General features: G+C 46.2%; 1 protein-coding gene across 1 annotated transcript in view; it reads right to left on the minus strand.

The window, feature by feature from the left end:
* Positions 1-16,589, minus strand: part of STS (steroid sulfatase) — a 170,851-nt gene that overhangs the window by 1,224 nt on the left and 153,038 nt on the right. The window contains exon 9 of the mRNA XM_019624647.1: positions 2,590-2,954. Within this exon, the coding sequence (XP_019480192.1) occupies positions 2,590-2,954 (365 nt within the window). The remainder of the gene's footprint in view (positions 1-2,589; positions 2,955-16,589) is intronic.

Here is a 16,589-nt window from a genome sequence, read left to right on the forward strand (position 1 = left end):
GTGAAATAAGTCAGACTGAGAAAGACAAACACCATACGATCTCCCTTATATGTGGGGTCTAAACAAACAAATAATAAATATAAATACATTTTAAAATCAATGAAAAATAAATAATCAACAAGGTAAAACAGAAACCATAGGTAAAAGGAACAAGCTAACGGTTGGCAGAGGGGAGGGTGGTGGGGGGTGAGTGAAATTAAAATGCAAAAGAAGACATGTTTGGAGAGCCCCTGCAAAGGCCAGAGGCAGTGTGTGTGATGGATACTTTGGCTTTGCCTCTCCCTCTAATCACGGAGTTTGGGGGCTCCTTTCCTTCTTATCCATCTCTGCACTCTGAGCGCCTCCCTTCAGCCTTAGGGACTCCAAAAAACAGGTGTTGGATTCAAACTTGTCCTCCCCACTGCCGAATGCAGTCAGTACACCACACACCGGCTGGAAGGAGTCACACGAGACAACAGGGTCCTACAACACGGTCTTTTTTCGTTATCCAGAAAACCTTTATTTTCACTTCTCATAACATTAGAACGAGGGTTGCTGAAGCCTTAACCAGATGTACTCCCTTTCCAGATGCGGGCCAACCCTTCCCCTGTTTCTGTTCTCCTCTCTTCCCTGTATGTCCTCCAGGGCCATCTGCAGACTGTGTCCTTCCCTGAATCCTTGAGGACCTCGATACATAAGCTACATCTTTGTGTTTTCATGCACTGCTACTGGCCTTGTGAAACAATGGCCTCTCTAATACATGTCACTGCTTCCTCAGCTTGTAATATCTATGAAATGCTGGGACTGTGAAGTGGTTTCTGTTTGTTTGGTTGTCTGGCTTTTTTGTGAAGAATGCGCTGAAACTCACTAAGGTTTGGACAGATAACTCACGAGGTAATAACAATGGATGCTTTGAAAGCCAGTACCCAGGTCCAGCTTTGTAACAAACACAAAACACCTAGATTTTTTTTTTTAAGGTTTTTTATTGGGGAATCGTGGAAAGGGAACAGACAAGTTGCTGTCCTTTTGTGGTTAAGTCTAGTTGTGGAGGACGTCGCTTCACTGGCCCATGTTGGTATTATCATTGCGCTCTTCCCAGGTGAGGCAGATTGGTCACCGGCCACTGGACGGCCGCTCACGGCGGCTCTTGGCAGCTCATGCTGGCTCCCGGCCACTCATGGTAGCTTATGGCAGCCCACTGCAGCTCCACTGCAGCCTACGCCGTCACCAGGACTCACAGCAGCTCAGCTCCAGGTTGAGCTGTTGTTCACCATCTTAGCTGCAGAGGGCGCAGCGTCACTGGCCCTCATTTGGGATCCGGACTGGGTCCCTGCAGCTCAGAGCTGGTCTCCCAAGCCAACTCTTAACCAACATGCCACTCGGCCAGCCCAAAACCTAGATCTTAAAGAAGGTTAGGTCTCTCCCCAGACCAAATAATTCTATTTTCCTGTTGGACACTGGAAGCAGAAACTTTCTGAGGGAAAATGGTTATTACAAATAAATCCAATTTCTGAAAACCCTGAAAAGTACTGGTAATCTAAGCTATTCTGAGGCAAATGCTTTTTTGAAAGCTCATGTCCCCTCTAGAGGTATACGTTTCCTTCATTTTCCGTTGACATTGCACAGATTAAACAATAACTCTACGTGTAAACATGTGTCCACATAACCTGTAAACATATTTCAAGCTATTTAATCCTCCAACACACATTCCCACATCATCAAGGGCTCTCCACTGGCCTTGAGTATGTTAAACTCTGAGTAGAAAATCATCTTAACACATAAATTGATAATAGTGGCTTTAAGTACCTTCTGCACAACTACATCAGCAATAGCCCTAACGTAGTGCTAAGACTTTAGTGCAATCTGCAATAAGACGGTTTCCTAAAACAATGTGACCGGTTTTCAGCAATTTCTGGGAACCGGAAATCCACATCGCAAGTAAGAATCTGTCTGTGAGATTATGGTTTTTAGTTAAATCTAAGTGATAACCTTGCAGTTCCTTATTTGAAATATCTTAACCTTCCTGAGGAAAGAAATGCATGGTATCTATATAAATATATGTATCCTGAACAGGATTTCCTATGTTCTAAGTAATACTGCTAATACTGTCACCTATACGGGCAGAGAAGATGGTCCGTCACTCATTGTCAAGCTGCGTGTGTGAAGATCGACTAAACGCTGCTGTCAGTGGGATTCCCTATTTCATCAGAGCAGTGGAGGGGTGATGGCGGCCACGACATGGCATCGGATTGCGGATGAAGTGACACCGTGCACGGCTGATTACATGTGCCTGCTGAGGGGTGAACAGGCTGCCTGTTGCACTATCCTATCACCTGTGTGTGCTGGATCTGCCCACGGAAGGCACATGTCCAATGACCATCTGTCCCTCTGCCTTTGGCAAACCTTGATTTTTTTTTTCCTTTCCCACGGGGTCACCTGGGGGCTCTTGATGGGGCCCTCGGTGATGAGATGGAGCAATGAACCCCAATGCCAAGCGCTGGCAGCAATGCTTTGCCCCAGTGTCATTCCTGGTGTCCCTTTGCAATGCAGGACGTGAAGTGGACTTCACAAACCGTCATGTCCCCAGACACACAGTGGCTAATGGCTCACCCCTTCATCCTGTTCTTCTTGGTCGCACTGGCAAGAGAGTCTGGAGGAAGAGGGGCAACACATCTGAAGCCACGGCTTCCACATGACGTTCCCCAGGGACAACTGGTTGGGGACTTTTTGCACGGTCTGGGTGTGACGGTCCACCGCTCGCTGCATGGCTTCCAGGATTTCCTGGAATCGGGGCTCAGTTGCGGGAGTGACTGGGTTTCTCTCCCTGGGGTCTTTGGAAAGATCGAAGAGCAAAGGTGGGTGATGGTGGGTGACGAACTGCCCGTAGCAGAAACACACGTGGGTGAGAAAGCAGCCGTTGGCGCCCTCGGGGGTGAAGTTGGGCGTGAAGAAGAAGGCTTTCCAGATGGACGTGCCTGTGGTTCACAAGGGACAGGAAGTTGGTAACACGGGTAAACAGCGGCATTATCGAGAGCACACGGGAGGCCACGCACAGAAACGAGGCTGCAATGGGCTTGAAGCAGGTGGAGGCTTAGCATTTGATTGCGGATGAAATGCGTGGCTGCATCGCCCTTGAGGCTCAAAAGAGTAAGCGGCAAAGCTTAAAAACGAGGAAACAGAAGCGTGCGTGACTGTTTAACTGCCAAGGAAGAAAGGCGACACCGACAAAGCAATAGCTACCGTGGCCCAAATTCAGACACGTTATAACCATCATGCTTTCTTTTCCAGAAGCCACCTCTCTGTCTTCACTCTCTCCCTCGCCTTCCTTTTTCTCAATCCCTAAAGTATTAAGACGATGCTATGCTACCAACAGGGAAAAAGCTGATCAATTGTGTGAGCATGGAACTCAAAACGGGACTGCCATTTTAGTCTAGCAAACATTACAGCCTGGAAATGCACACACGGCACTTGATAAATATACTAGAGGATGCCAAAAAAAAGTGGACACTTTGGTCCACGTTGCTCAAGCAGTAGTTTGCCGTCATCAGAAGTGTCTGGCCGCTGATGGGAACCACTTTGAGCACCTCCTGTGATTGCAGACATCACATGTGACTTGTATTCATCTTTTGTTATTGGTATATATTGAGTATTACAATTTTAATACAGTTTTCCTTTCTGAAAATGTGTCTACATTTTTTTGGCACCCTCTGTATAGACTAACAGGTTACAAGCTCCCAGCTCTGTCCTCTCCTGCACTCCAGCGTCAACATTTTACATTTACCGCCTGTGTGTTTTCTGCTTAAAAGAAAAAGGACGAAACAGGTGGGCTCAATGGTTACATGTACATGAGGGATGATTAGTCTGCGTGTTTCACACACGCACACACACACAGAGTCATCAGGAACAGTCTCACACATGCTAGGACCTCAGCTAATATTTCATTTTCTCAGCTTTGAGAAAGCCCAAACCTATCAAATCTGGAATTATAAGAGTCTGAGCCCGAGGATGGGGACGGACTACCGAAGGGAAACAGAGGCGGTCTTTCTGGGGGTGAAGGAAATGGTCTAATATGAGATTGTGACTACAGTTGCAGAACTCCATACATGCAGTAAAAATTATTGCACTGGAATTATATGGTCTATACGTTACCCCTTAATCAAGGTGTTAGAAACGCCAAATTATGGGGATTTGCTGACCCTAGGGTAGGATGGTTAAACTGTTTTAAAAATATCAGTTCTGTGTTCCATGAAATCCCTAACTATTGAAGTTGTTGAGGAAAACATGTTTTCAAATAATTATGACATCGTCGATTGATTTCCTATGTATGCCACAATGTTATAACTTTCTGAAGAGCTGACTGCCAATCAAACACCGTCTAACAGAGGTCTAAAAAGCATTTCCTGGGTGTGAAAATTGCAGCAGATGAAAACAGGGAATTCACGTGCCTAAACCGACTGGGACTAGGTACAAAATGCCAGTGTCCTTTTCACGTTCTCCTTACAGCTTTGTTCCATAAAATTGCAGAGACTTTCCCACTAGTCCGCGTCACACACCTATTTAATCCGCTTTGATAATTTGCGTGCATACGGCAAATTGGTGACTTTTGTCGTAATAGGTATATAGTGACCAACTGATCCAAATACGAAATGAATAGAATCAACAAAAAGCAATTGCCAGAGGTACTTGCATGGTCCCCAAGGAGCCTGTGACCTCAGGCAAGCTTTGGCCATGGAATGTGGCCTCTCTGTGGTGTTTTGGGAAGAACCAGGGAACACTGTGTCAGCAATACATTACCAAGGTGATTCAATTAAAGGGACTGCATAATGGGACCGTCCCGTCTGCAGCACAGTTAGAGCTGGGAGGGTCGGGACATAAGGTCTGTGCCAATTTCCATGTGCTCAGCAGATGGGCCTGATACAGATGAAGATAGGCTGGCACGCAGCCGTGCTAGGCTGGACATGGTGACTGTCCCCAGCAGAGTTTAAAAAAAAGTAGGTAACATTAAGATTCTTTACAGCAGGTCCTCTCATTTATCTTTCGTCCCAGGCACCCCAGATTTCCTTCAGAGGCCTCTCTTGTGACACTGCAGCCACTCCGGCTCCAATCCTCACTCAGGGTCACCCGGGGCCACGGCAGTGACAGAGACGGACAGGAAGTCCCTTCGCCTGTTGCTCAAAATGCTGCAAGTCTAAAGGGTGTTTCAAGCGTGACCTTCGAGTCATGTCTCCGTGCATTTAAAACCCAAGAGAAGGCAGGCTCCTGGGCTAGATTCATCGTAAGGACCTGAATTTCCCACTTGATTTTGAAAGCCACGCACACGGATTCTGCTATTACCAATTTAGCTCCACGCTGCCCAGATGTGAACTGGATGATTGACTTAAAAGCCAGTCAGTCTATCTCAGACAACCTCACCCGGGAGGAGCTGAGCAATCGCTATGTCGGACAAGCATAGAATCAAAAATATTTTTTTTTCCCCCCGGAAGAACCGTTCGGTAGCTCTAAGGGTATTTGCCTTTTGATCTTCAAATTTGAATCTTTACAACATTTTTGGTCAAGAGATAGATTGCTTATTCTCTGTACTCGTCCGCTGCAACATTTTGGATCTGCTCAAACGAGAGGAATGGGGCTGCCTTTTACAGCACACCAGTTCATGAAATAGGGAGTCTTCCTTTAGGAACCCTGGAACCCACATCTTCAAAGGAAAAGGGTAAATTGCCGTCACTTGATAAAACAGGAAACACCTTATATGTCTAATAGATATATTCAGTCTTGTCTTTAAAAATTATTATTTAGTGTGTGTGTGGAGGAGGGACGGAGGGGAACAGCCAAAATTATTTTGATACCTTATTTCACCCTGGATTTCTCCATATTCTAGAAAAATGGTAGGTTTCAAAACAATTTTTTTTCCTGTATTTTAAAAATCCCAGTCTACTGGTTGATGGAGAAAACCGTACTTTACTAGATGTTGGTATTCTCATGGGTCTGTGGCTGTGCCCACGATGGTCTGTTTGCGCCCTTTGTTGAGGGTTCAGGTGAGTTTTGTGTTTCGGTGCCTTGTTCAGTATGGTTTGCTTCAGCCCTTTCTGTTGACGTTCAACATGTCACGCCAGGTGCTGACAGCTGGGGTTCCCGTCCCAGCACTGCTGTTTCCTAGCTGTGTGAGGCTGCGTATGGCCATTCACCTCTTTGCATCCCAGTGTCCCTTTCTGGCCTTGTGGCATGCCTTAGAGGAGTGAGAACCCTAAAGCTCTCAGAACATTTGTGGGTACACCACACAGCAAGGCCACCTACCAGGGAGCTGTAAATACAGAGCTGCAGTCCATCTAGGCAAACAACACATTGGTTTATGTCTGTTATTAAATCTGTTGCCCGTGCTACACAGGTCTTAAGGTATTTTTTTTTTCCGCTCCACGAAGGGTTCTTAGCCCTTTTGCCGCGGCGGTCGGATGTATATGAGTGAATATATCCACAGTGTTTATATACAAAAATAATGCCATTTATAGACACAGCAGCTCAAATTGTTATTATTAAACGCATAGTCAAAATATCAATGTTTTGTTTTTGTGGATTTCTCACACCTTTTGAAAATAAAAACAACTTGAAACCAATCCACGCAGCGAACGAGTTAAAGAATATGGAAGCTAAATTGAAATGGCGTCGACACACTGGTTCTTAATTTATCACTCAGATTTAGATGTTCCCCCCAATGAATGCTGTTCGACTGTTAGTCCTGGCAAGATTTATTCTGGATGCTTGGAGAATTCCACGTATACATCATAGGAGCCAGACAGAGACTTTGGAGTCCATCTTGGCAGCATTTCCTGCTAAAGTGCCACATTCGGGGTTTTCAAGAACCATTCCAAACACTACTGTGTTTTCCCACTGTGAGGGGCCCACACCCGTGGGACCTGAGGCTTGGCCCTCAGTCACGCTGACTGCGTCTACTGAACTGATGATGTCGGAAAACCCATCATGTAGTCCCCGAGTCCATGGAGACCCCTGTGCTGCTGAGATACAGCTCCGACCTCATTCCGCACGGTCCTTTGTCCCTACCCAGCCACCCTACACCAACGCTGCGGTTCTTTCCTTAGACCCGGAGCGCTTATGAGGTGGGCCCACCTGGGGCAGCCCAGGGCACTGGCGTCTTCTACCTCAGCACACACACACCTGATCCCAGGGCGCTGTGGGCCCCGGTCCTCTCCTTACACCCTGAGGTGCCTTCCTACCTGTTCTCTGCAGCCCAGGCCCTGAAGGACCCAGCACTGGGCTCACGGGTTATACGTCCCGTTCTCAGGACGCAGTAACAATGAGAAGAAAGAGGACACGGGTAAAAGCTGTGGCTACACGTACCTGCTAGAAATCCAGGAAGGTGAGGGCATGCCACCTCCCCCAAGTAATATCTGACTGTCCGCAAACAAAAACGCTCCCTTTGCGTATTGGGGGATGGGCAAGGTGGTTCAAGGTAGGAACACAATACACATGGACGTCTTCCCTTTCTTTGCCTGCTGACTTCCTACCCACCCTTGCAGGCCCTGCAATAACTCCTCCTCCTTGAGCCTGTCCTGATCCCCAGCCAGCTGTTATCACCATTTCCTTGTTCCTCTCACCAATTTGCACCAGGCACTCAGCCCTTAGAGGCTGGCACCGTCTGCACACTCCATTTTCCGCACGAGGCTATTTGCTCTCGGGATGCCGAAAGTGAAACTCCTACAACTCTTGAGTGCGCAGTACCTAGCGCCTCACACAGAATAGATGGTCAATAAAAGTCTGCTGTGTAAATTAATACATGGATGAGATGGACAGGAAGGGAGAGAGAAAGAAGGAAGAAGCCGTCTTCATGGGCAGACAAGAAGTCGAGAGCATCCCGCTGTCTCTCCCTGGAAGCCATCCAGATCGTCCTGCCCAACATCATTCAACGTCCAACAGACCTCCAGCCAGCCAGACATCCAGGGTTCTTGGAGGCACCTACTAATGGCAGATTAATGAGCGAGGAAGTCAGAGACTCCGGAAATACATTCATCTCGGGGTCTCTTTACATCAAAACAGGGACAGTCACGGGAATTAACGTGGCTGGCACAAGTCACTCACGCCTTCCGAAAAGAATATGAATGAAGGGTGGACATGACAGCAGCTGAGAGGCTCAGGCTCAGGGATGGAGCCAGTCTAGGGGAGACTGGAGCCGACGTCCCCCAGGATGGCTACTCTTAAGGAATAAGAAAACAGGTAGGAATCCTAGAAACAGTCCATGCAGATGTGGAGATGCCCAGACAGATAGTCAGAATGAAGAATCGTCTTTGTGAGTAAAAGACGCGATTGTCTTAAGTGAAGAAGTTCCGATTAAGAGAGGGGCCACCTCTGATGGCAGACAGTGTGGGTGGTAAACCCAACGTTGCCATCAACTCTGTGACTGGAATCTCCTAGACCTCTGTCTCCTCATCTGTAAGTGGGAGAGCTAACTTGGGAGAGACTGCCAGCCGTTCTCCCCGCTTCCGCAGTCATCGAGTGTTACCTGGGCACATGGACACCCAGACTGGAGACGCCACTTGCCAGCCTCCTGTGAAACTAGGTGTGGACAGGGGACCAACTTCCAGGGATGTGACTGGGCGAGTGTGGACATCTTGGGAGACAAATGACATGCACCTTTTCCATCCATTCTTCCATCGTGATGCCCCTAGGTGGACACCATCATCATTCACCAGGAAGAGGAAGCTTCCCAGCGTCCTCAGGTCTGGGGGGGAGCGTAGGGTCTCCACCCCCGAGACTCTGTGGACCACTCACCTCTAGACGTCACTCATGAGGCAGTGCCATGAACTTCCCTCTGCTGTAAGCGACTGTTGCTTTTTGTTTCCTGTTACTCACAGCCTACTCTGACACTGATAGAACCGACATCTCTTTTAATGGAGAGAGGATTAAAAGCGATCAAACGGACAGTCTGTAGCAGCGTGCGCGCTAGACAGCAGACTTGGGACAAATGTCAGGGTGTGTGTCGTTCGGACAGATGTCTCCAAAAGATACACAACAGTCACCCAGAAAGACTAATTTCAAGAAGAAGCGATGGACAAAGGGCAAAGGATGGAACTACTTAGGAAACACTTTTGCATAGAAGGTGAGCAAGATATAAACAGTTAGCTATGACAAGCCCAGGTGAGAGCTAAAATGTCCCTGTCGAAAATACCAGGTCCAAGAGCAGGCCGAGGCAAGTCAGGAAGGGGTGAGAGACATCGGCGCATTGCGAGAACGGGGAGGCGCCCCCAGTGGAAACTGAAGAAAAGACGTGTGCAAAATAGTGTAGAAAATCAGTAACGTGGTAGAACCGAGGCTATAAGGCAAAAAAGGGCGGGTGAAATGACCTATGGTAAGACGACACCAAGCTGGGTGCTGAGCTAAGGCTGGAAAATGTTTCCACATTCAGAAATACCACGGCACTTTTTTTTTTTTCGGTAGTTGAGAAAGAAAATTCAATTTTCATTATTTTGTCTCTATAAGGAAGTAAGTTTGCGCTGTGGCAAACCGACCAAAGTCATAGCCGGCATTTTTTCATCCGTGATAGTAATCTTAAGTCATGCATATGAGAAGTTTAGTAAAACAGTGGGTGTGGAGTTCAAAAGTCGTCTCATACTGTTTATAAGGTGCTATGAAATGCCATATGAAAATGTATATTTAATAGATTAAGTTGGAGAAAATAAAGTCCATGTAGGAGTTTTTTTTCCCGTTCAAGGAAAGAAACGGTTGGGTAAGTTAAGCCTGTTACTGAGGAACCTGAGCAACGATGATATAAAATAAATTAAATTCCTATGTAAGCATTTGAGGAAAGCCGTCTCCATCCCCCTACATCACTCCTCTTAGGTGGTCAGGGCATATTCTCTCCATCCCGGGACAATGTCATCTTCCACCACTACAATTACCTGTCCCATGTTGTCCCCTCAGTACGGAGCAGGTCAAAGAATTATAGGATGAATGCCTGACAAGGTAGGAGCTCCTGGGAACGCAGCATTTGGCTGACGTATTCAAAAAAGGAATCTGAAATCATGTCTGTCTATCTATCTATCTATCTATCTATCTATCTATCTATCTATCTATCTATCACCTATCTATCTATCATCTATTATCTATCTATCTGTCTATCTATCATCTATTATCTATCTATCATCTCTCTCTCTCTCTCTCTCTCTCTTTCTTTATCTCACACCAGTTAACCCATGAGACATAAGCAGCTATAATTAGAATGTTCTCTCCTTTCTTAGGTGCATTTTAGAGGCGAAATTAATTTAGTAATAAAGTGAAAATTTTAAATAGGGAGCAAAGCAAGCATTTTTCTCTACTTACTGTGAGAATATTGCTTTGGTTTTAAACCTTACTTATCCTCTATTTGGGAAAGAAGGTACTTTTGAAAAAAAGTTGGATAGGAGCACACCAGTTTAGAATGAATTCTATTATCTACTGCTTTCTCTTGTTTTGTTTTTGTTTGTTTTTAAATGATGTGCTTTTTATTTTAATCCTGGGGTGAAAAGCTTCCAACTAAACTGAATTGAAAACGTAACAGGATTTATGAGGCCCTTGTGTGTTTGGCATCAGGACGAACACGTCCCACAGGGTTTTGTATGATCAGCTAGTTTGAGGGCTCTCCCGTCAATGTGAGCATTTATTTTATAGGCTATTTTCATCAGCTAGAAAATCTGCCACAGACTCCTGGAGCCAAGTCCCTACCTGCCTTCCAAAATAAATTGTATCCATAAAATCAAGCTGCCACTCCATCGAATTTTTAATAGCAGGGCTTCATATGTCAAAACTTAAAGCCCAACATTTTAATAGACATTGAGGAGTAAATCTGAACTTAACATTCACTTTTTAATGCAAGAAAGGTTGTCCCTGTTATGAGAATGCTTTTGTGAGTTTTTTTAAAAATGTAATGGGAGTAATGACATTGGGTCATGATTCAATTATGTCCTTCAACTTGGCTCAGGCAACAAAATTATAGAATTATTGTAAATATAGAATTGTTCTGTCATAGAGGACACACTGTATATAAAACTTAAAAGGGATTCATGCTTCAACAGAATTCTAGCTCTAAGTTTTCAGACAATAAGCATTGAGTAAGTCTGGAATTGTAGTATTTAGGCCTCCAACTAATCAGGACAAATGGTCATTGTATCTTAAGAACATTTCTCGTCAACGCTAGTTCACTGGCACCAGTACAGCTAGCTCTCTTGGAGGTGAGAAGCAAAGCCCAGACTTAATGTGTTTGCCAGTTGCCACGGTGTAAATACACCCAGCATGGCGGACTTCACCTTAGCAATGGCTTATCAACAAGCTGGTCAGGTTCCTGACCACTCACCTGTCACTAAACCCCAAATGGTAAGTTTCTTTCTTTTCTAAGGAGGTATGTTGAGGTCAGGAGGCAACCCTCTTCTCCCTAAGATTAATGAAAACGATCCCACCACGTAGTCCAGGAGTTGCTGCCAATCTCGTCCCAAAGCCGGCCTGAGATGACCCAAGCCAACCCACCCAACTGGCGCTCACTGAGGGGTTTGCTCTTGGACAGGTAGCTCCATGCAGAAGAGAGTCGCCCTCTCCTTGGGCATCTGTGCGCTCTCAACACTTTGCACAGCGCGTGGCCCCGGACCGCCTGAGACGTGAGCTGCGCACATCAGGCAGCTACTTACACGGCGACTGCCCATGACAGAGGTCGTTGGCGAGGTAGGACTTTTAATTCCCTCTTCTGAGGTTAAGTAAAACTTCTGCTTTGGCCACTGACAGATGCCTCCCCCTAGCCCGGCAGCTGTGACACAGCAGGTGCTCAGAAAATGCGTGTAGGATAAACAAACACATGAAATGCTAAATAAATAACCGTGAAGCGTTGTGTGACAGCCAAGACACCAGCCATTGCTGCGGAGTGTCACATACACCCTGACAAGTAAATACGAGATGATTCATAAAACCCAGTGTTGAATGACGCCCCTCATCTCAGTGACTGGGTCCAGCCCTGGCACATGGGGGTTCCCCATCTTTGCTCGCTGCTTAGAGNCAGCTCAGCTAGGGCCGGGCATTGAACTGCTGTTGCTCAGAGCTCAAACTCTTGAGCGAGCTCTTAACCAACTGAGCCACTCAGCCGGCCCCAATTATCCCCCAGTTCTAAAGATGTGGCAATTGGTAACCGTGCTTCCTACATTGAGTTTTGTTCCCACTACTCAGTCCTTTCCTTATACTGGCTTAGGGCAACAGTCTTCACCTCCAATTATAACTACTACCCAAACAGCAATAATTTCATTGAGATATATATATATATATAAAATCAGGTGTGCCAAAAAACGTATACAAGTGGGCACTTTGGTCAGCGTTGCTCAAGCAGTCATTCGCCGTCATCAGAAATGTCTGGACGCTGATGGGAACCACTCTGAGCACCTCTTGTCATTGCAGAAGTCAAACGGGACTTGTATTCATCTTTTGCTATCGGTATATATTGAGGATTACAATTTTAATACAGTTTTCCTTTCTTAAAATGTGTATACATTTTTTGGCACCTACTGTGTGTGTTTATATATATATGTGTATATACACACCTATGTATTTAAATATTTAAATTTTATATAAATTTTAAACGTATTTGTTTTAAATTTTAAATATACATAAATTAGATATACTTAAATTTATATAAAATCATTATATATCTAAATTTATATACATAGATTCATATATAAAGTATATACAAATATGTATTTAGACTTACACATAAATAGCTGTATACTTAAATATATATAAATAAATTTATATATCTAAGTAAAGTTATATATAAATAAATAAATTTACACACACACACACACACACACACACACACAAATTCGTTCCTATTGGGCATATTCGCTGGAATGTCGGGGACCCCATCACCCACATCACCCGTTGCCCCTTGTTTACACCCCCGTCTCTGGCAACACCGAGCTGCTGCTTTTGCTCACCGTGAGCATCTTGCTGCTGCCTAGACCCAACTTCCCACCTTTCCTCTCTTACTGGACATTTCCAAACGCCCGCCTGCAGACGGTCAGCTTCCTCCCGAGAGGGTCTCGCAGTCCCCAGGTTGGGCTCATTACCGCTGGCCATTCTTTCTGGAGAGCCCCTTTCCCAGCTCATTACCTCCAAATGACCTGTTTGGAGCTCCATCTGAACCACAGGATAGATGCCACTAGAGGGAGCCACCCTGCATTCTTGGGCTCCGTGCCGGAGAAGCTAGCCCCACGCCTGCCGTATTCTGTCTACTCAATAGATGCAATGCTCGCCTGTCGAATTTAGCTGCATAAGTGCCCTGATAAATGAAGACAACGTGTGATCTTCTTTGAAAGGTGAAAAGCCTGTGGGATGCCTCCTGGCACACCAAGTACCAATAAACGCAAGATGGGCAGCTTGGCCCAGTCTTCAGGAGCGCATAAAAATGCTTGCCAAAAGCTAAAGATAGAGCCTGCACATAACCACCGTCTAATAAACGATCAGAGCCTCTTGCTGTTATTTTTTTTTTTCTCCCCAGCGGAAGTAGCCGTTGCTCTCTGAAAGCTGTATTATTGCATGCGGGAAAGAGAGGCCAAATTCAGTGGCTGTAAGAAGCGACTCATAAAAGATATGGCGTCCAGCCAGTCCGTTGCCTCTGAAATGTGCACTTAAGGCAGAGGAGACACGCTAGAAGCTGCAGTGCCTTAGATGCAGACATCAGGAAGTGGGAAACGTTTCTCTCTGCGTGTGGAGAAAGTCTACAATCCTGAACGCTCAGCAAAATATGATTTCCACCCCACCATGCTTCTGCAGAGCCTGCCTAGAGAGCCAACTCATCCATCCCGCTGCCAGGTACTGCTCTCCTTCAGGCAGAGCGAAACGGAGGTGGGGGCCGAACCTCCTTCAAGGCGACCTTGACTTCGAGAGGAATGGAAACCAAGCCAGCGCTCCATATCGAACTGTTCTCTTTGGAGACGATGGTAACTTTTCTGCTATGAGGAAGAGGCAGAAAACTCTTAACTCTACTGTAAGAAAATCTTCAGGAAGTTATTCTGGTCCCAGCTCAGGAAGGATATTTTAGGACAAGGCGGGGGGAGTGGGAGGGGGGTGGGAGAGGGGAATGAAGTAAAAAACGCAGGTAGAGTACCAGGAGACAGAAGGAAGAGAAATTTGGGAAACGTTCACTATTCATCCGCAAGTATTTACGGGAACACCTGCTATGTGGTTATTTTAGGTACAGACAGACTGGTGAGTAAGGCACGCAGCATCTCTGCACTCACGGTGTAATTACAGTACAAAACAGGAGACAGTCTATGAGCAAATTAAATTAATAAACAGGTTTTAAAATATCAGGCATGCAAGGAATTCAAAGATGTTGGCGTCATGAGTACCAGTGGTGGGAGGGTATAAGAACTTTGGGTTTGGTGGACCAGGGAGATCTAACAGAGGCAGCGTGGGGCGAATGGATCAGATCCTTGCAAAGGTCACGGGATGACCTTTCCGACAGAAGAAACGGCCCATGGAAAGGCCCCAAGGTGGCGCCAAGGATGGAGGTGATGGGGGACTTGAGGAACATGAAATAGTACGAGTTGACGGTAGGACCGTGTACAACCAAGGTGTAGACTTAGCATTGTATCCCGAGCGGATGGGACTAGAGTGTTTTAAGAAAGGCACAAAAACCATGTGAAGATGGAGGCACAGATTGGACTGATGTGTCTACAGGCCAGGCAGGGGTTGCCAAGGGTTGCCAGCCACCACCAGAAGCTGGGGGAGATCACGAAGGACCATCCTCTAGAACCTTCCTTCAAGGGGAGCATGGCCCTGCCGACCTCCTGATTTCGAGCTTCTAGTTTCTAGAGCTAAAAACGTTCTGTTGTTTTCAAGCCACCCGATTGTGGTCCTTGATGAGCAGCCCAGGAAACCCCATACGGCACATTGATTGGAGCGGCCCCAGTGCCTGGGGGGGAGGACAGACTGTACAGAACAAAGAAGCAGCAGGGGGGCCACCTAGAAAGCACTGGGTAGACGGGTTGGACGTGATGATGGCCTGGAAGAGGCCGTCATTGATGGAGATGGGAAAAGTGGATCAATGTGAGATGTACTCAGAAGATGACAGGTCACGCTATTGGAATAGGGGGTACAGGGCAGGTCAAAGAGAGAGACTTGGGGGATCACAGAACCCCAGCTTGGAGGATGAAGTCACTGAGTGGACAGTGGGCCCCCTTGAGGGGGAGGTCAGAGGAGGAGGAGGCAGCAATGAACTTGAGAAGAAGCTGCCATGAGTCCCTTTGCACCTAATTTCTGCAAGGAGAGCCCTGAGGGCTTAAAACTCTGAGGCGGGCATCAAGTCAGGCTGGGTGGGGCCACCGGTTCTTTCCACAAGAGAACAGCGATTGGCAGGACTCTGGTCTCTAGCCTGTATTCAACTGCCCTGACACAGGTGAGAGTGAAGACCCTTGTCCAGACGTCCCCTCCCCCCGGATCTAAGTAACTACGACCTGCCCTGGGTGTAGAAGTAACTCAAACTGAGAACCACAATCTCTGTTTCATACAGCTAATTCAACAGTGCATGGACCATAAATCCTGTTAGTGTACAACTGTGGTTCCTATCTCCAAGTCCCAACGTAGCGATGTGGATATTTTCCGTATTTCAACAGCCCTGATGGGATATGTTTATACTGAACAGCCGTACGTGGCCACATGCTAAAGTAAAGTGGATAGGATGTGTTGCTGTGATTTACTTATCTCGGTGAAGTTCCTAACCACGCCACCGGAGACACCATCAAATGAACTAGACGTTCTCATGGAGACAACGATTCCTTAATTCTTAAGTGGAACTATGGATTCTCACCGGGTACACCAGTGCTTAGGTGGACATGGTCATTCAGAGCACGTGCACAGCAGCAGGAAACTTATTTTAGAAGGCTCTCAGAGGTAAATAGTTCAGGAGCGAGGATATGAAAGACGTTGCCCAGGCTGCTAAAATTTGTCTAGAGTTATATTCAAACTGACCCTACCATTAACTCCCAATTCCCTGCAATGCTGAAGCCTGTGGACAAAGATAAAATTCACCCACATCTAAATCTAAACAGGTTAATCATGCTGCAGACACATTTCCTCCAAAAAAAAAAAAAGTGAGAAACAAGTAGGAATGTCACTATTCCCACACCCCCATCATACTAAATTGCTAGTTTTTAAAAGCAGGCTACAGCCACGATCTGATGTTCCCATGCTTAAAACCAATAATCTGTTGAATTCCACAGAAGGATGACTTCATTTTTGCCATTCTTTCCAATTAGAATTCAAAAATCAAATTCATCTAGTCACACACATTTGACTGGGGAATACAGCGGGGTCCCTGAGTTCAAACAGGAAAGACCCTTTTTGGAAGGGGTTTTCTTGGAGAATAGAAATCATTCTTATTCAGAAAAGGATGGTCTTCTGAGCAGGCAGTTTACAGGACCGGCTGCATCTGTGATTGCAGAAACCGTGGGAGGTGCGTTTGAGTCTGCGGCTTTCGAAAGCTACCGTGTTGCCCCGAAAATAAGACCTAACCAGAAAATTAGCGCTAGCATGATTTTTCAGGATGCTCGTAATATAAGCCCTACCCCAAACATAAGCCCCAGTTAAGA

This window comes from Hipposideros armiger, unplaced genomic scaffold (assembly GCF_001890085.2).
Source record: "Hipposideros armiger isolate ML-2016 unplaced genomic scaffold, ASM189008v1 scaffold_598, whole genome shotgun sequence".
Lineage (NCBI taxonomy): Eukaryota > Metazoa > Chordata > Mammalia > Chiroptera > Hipposideridae > Hipposideros > Hipposideros armiger.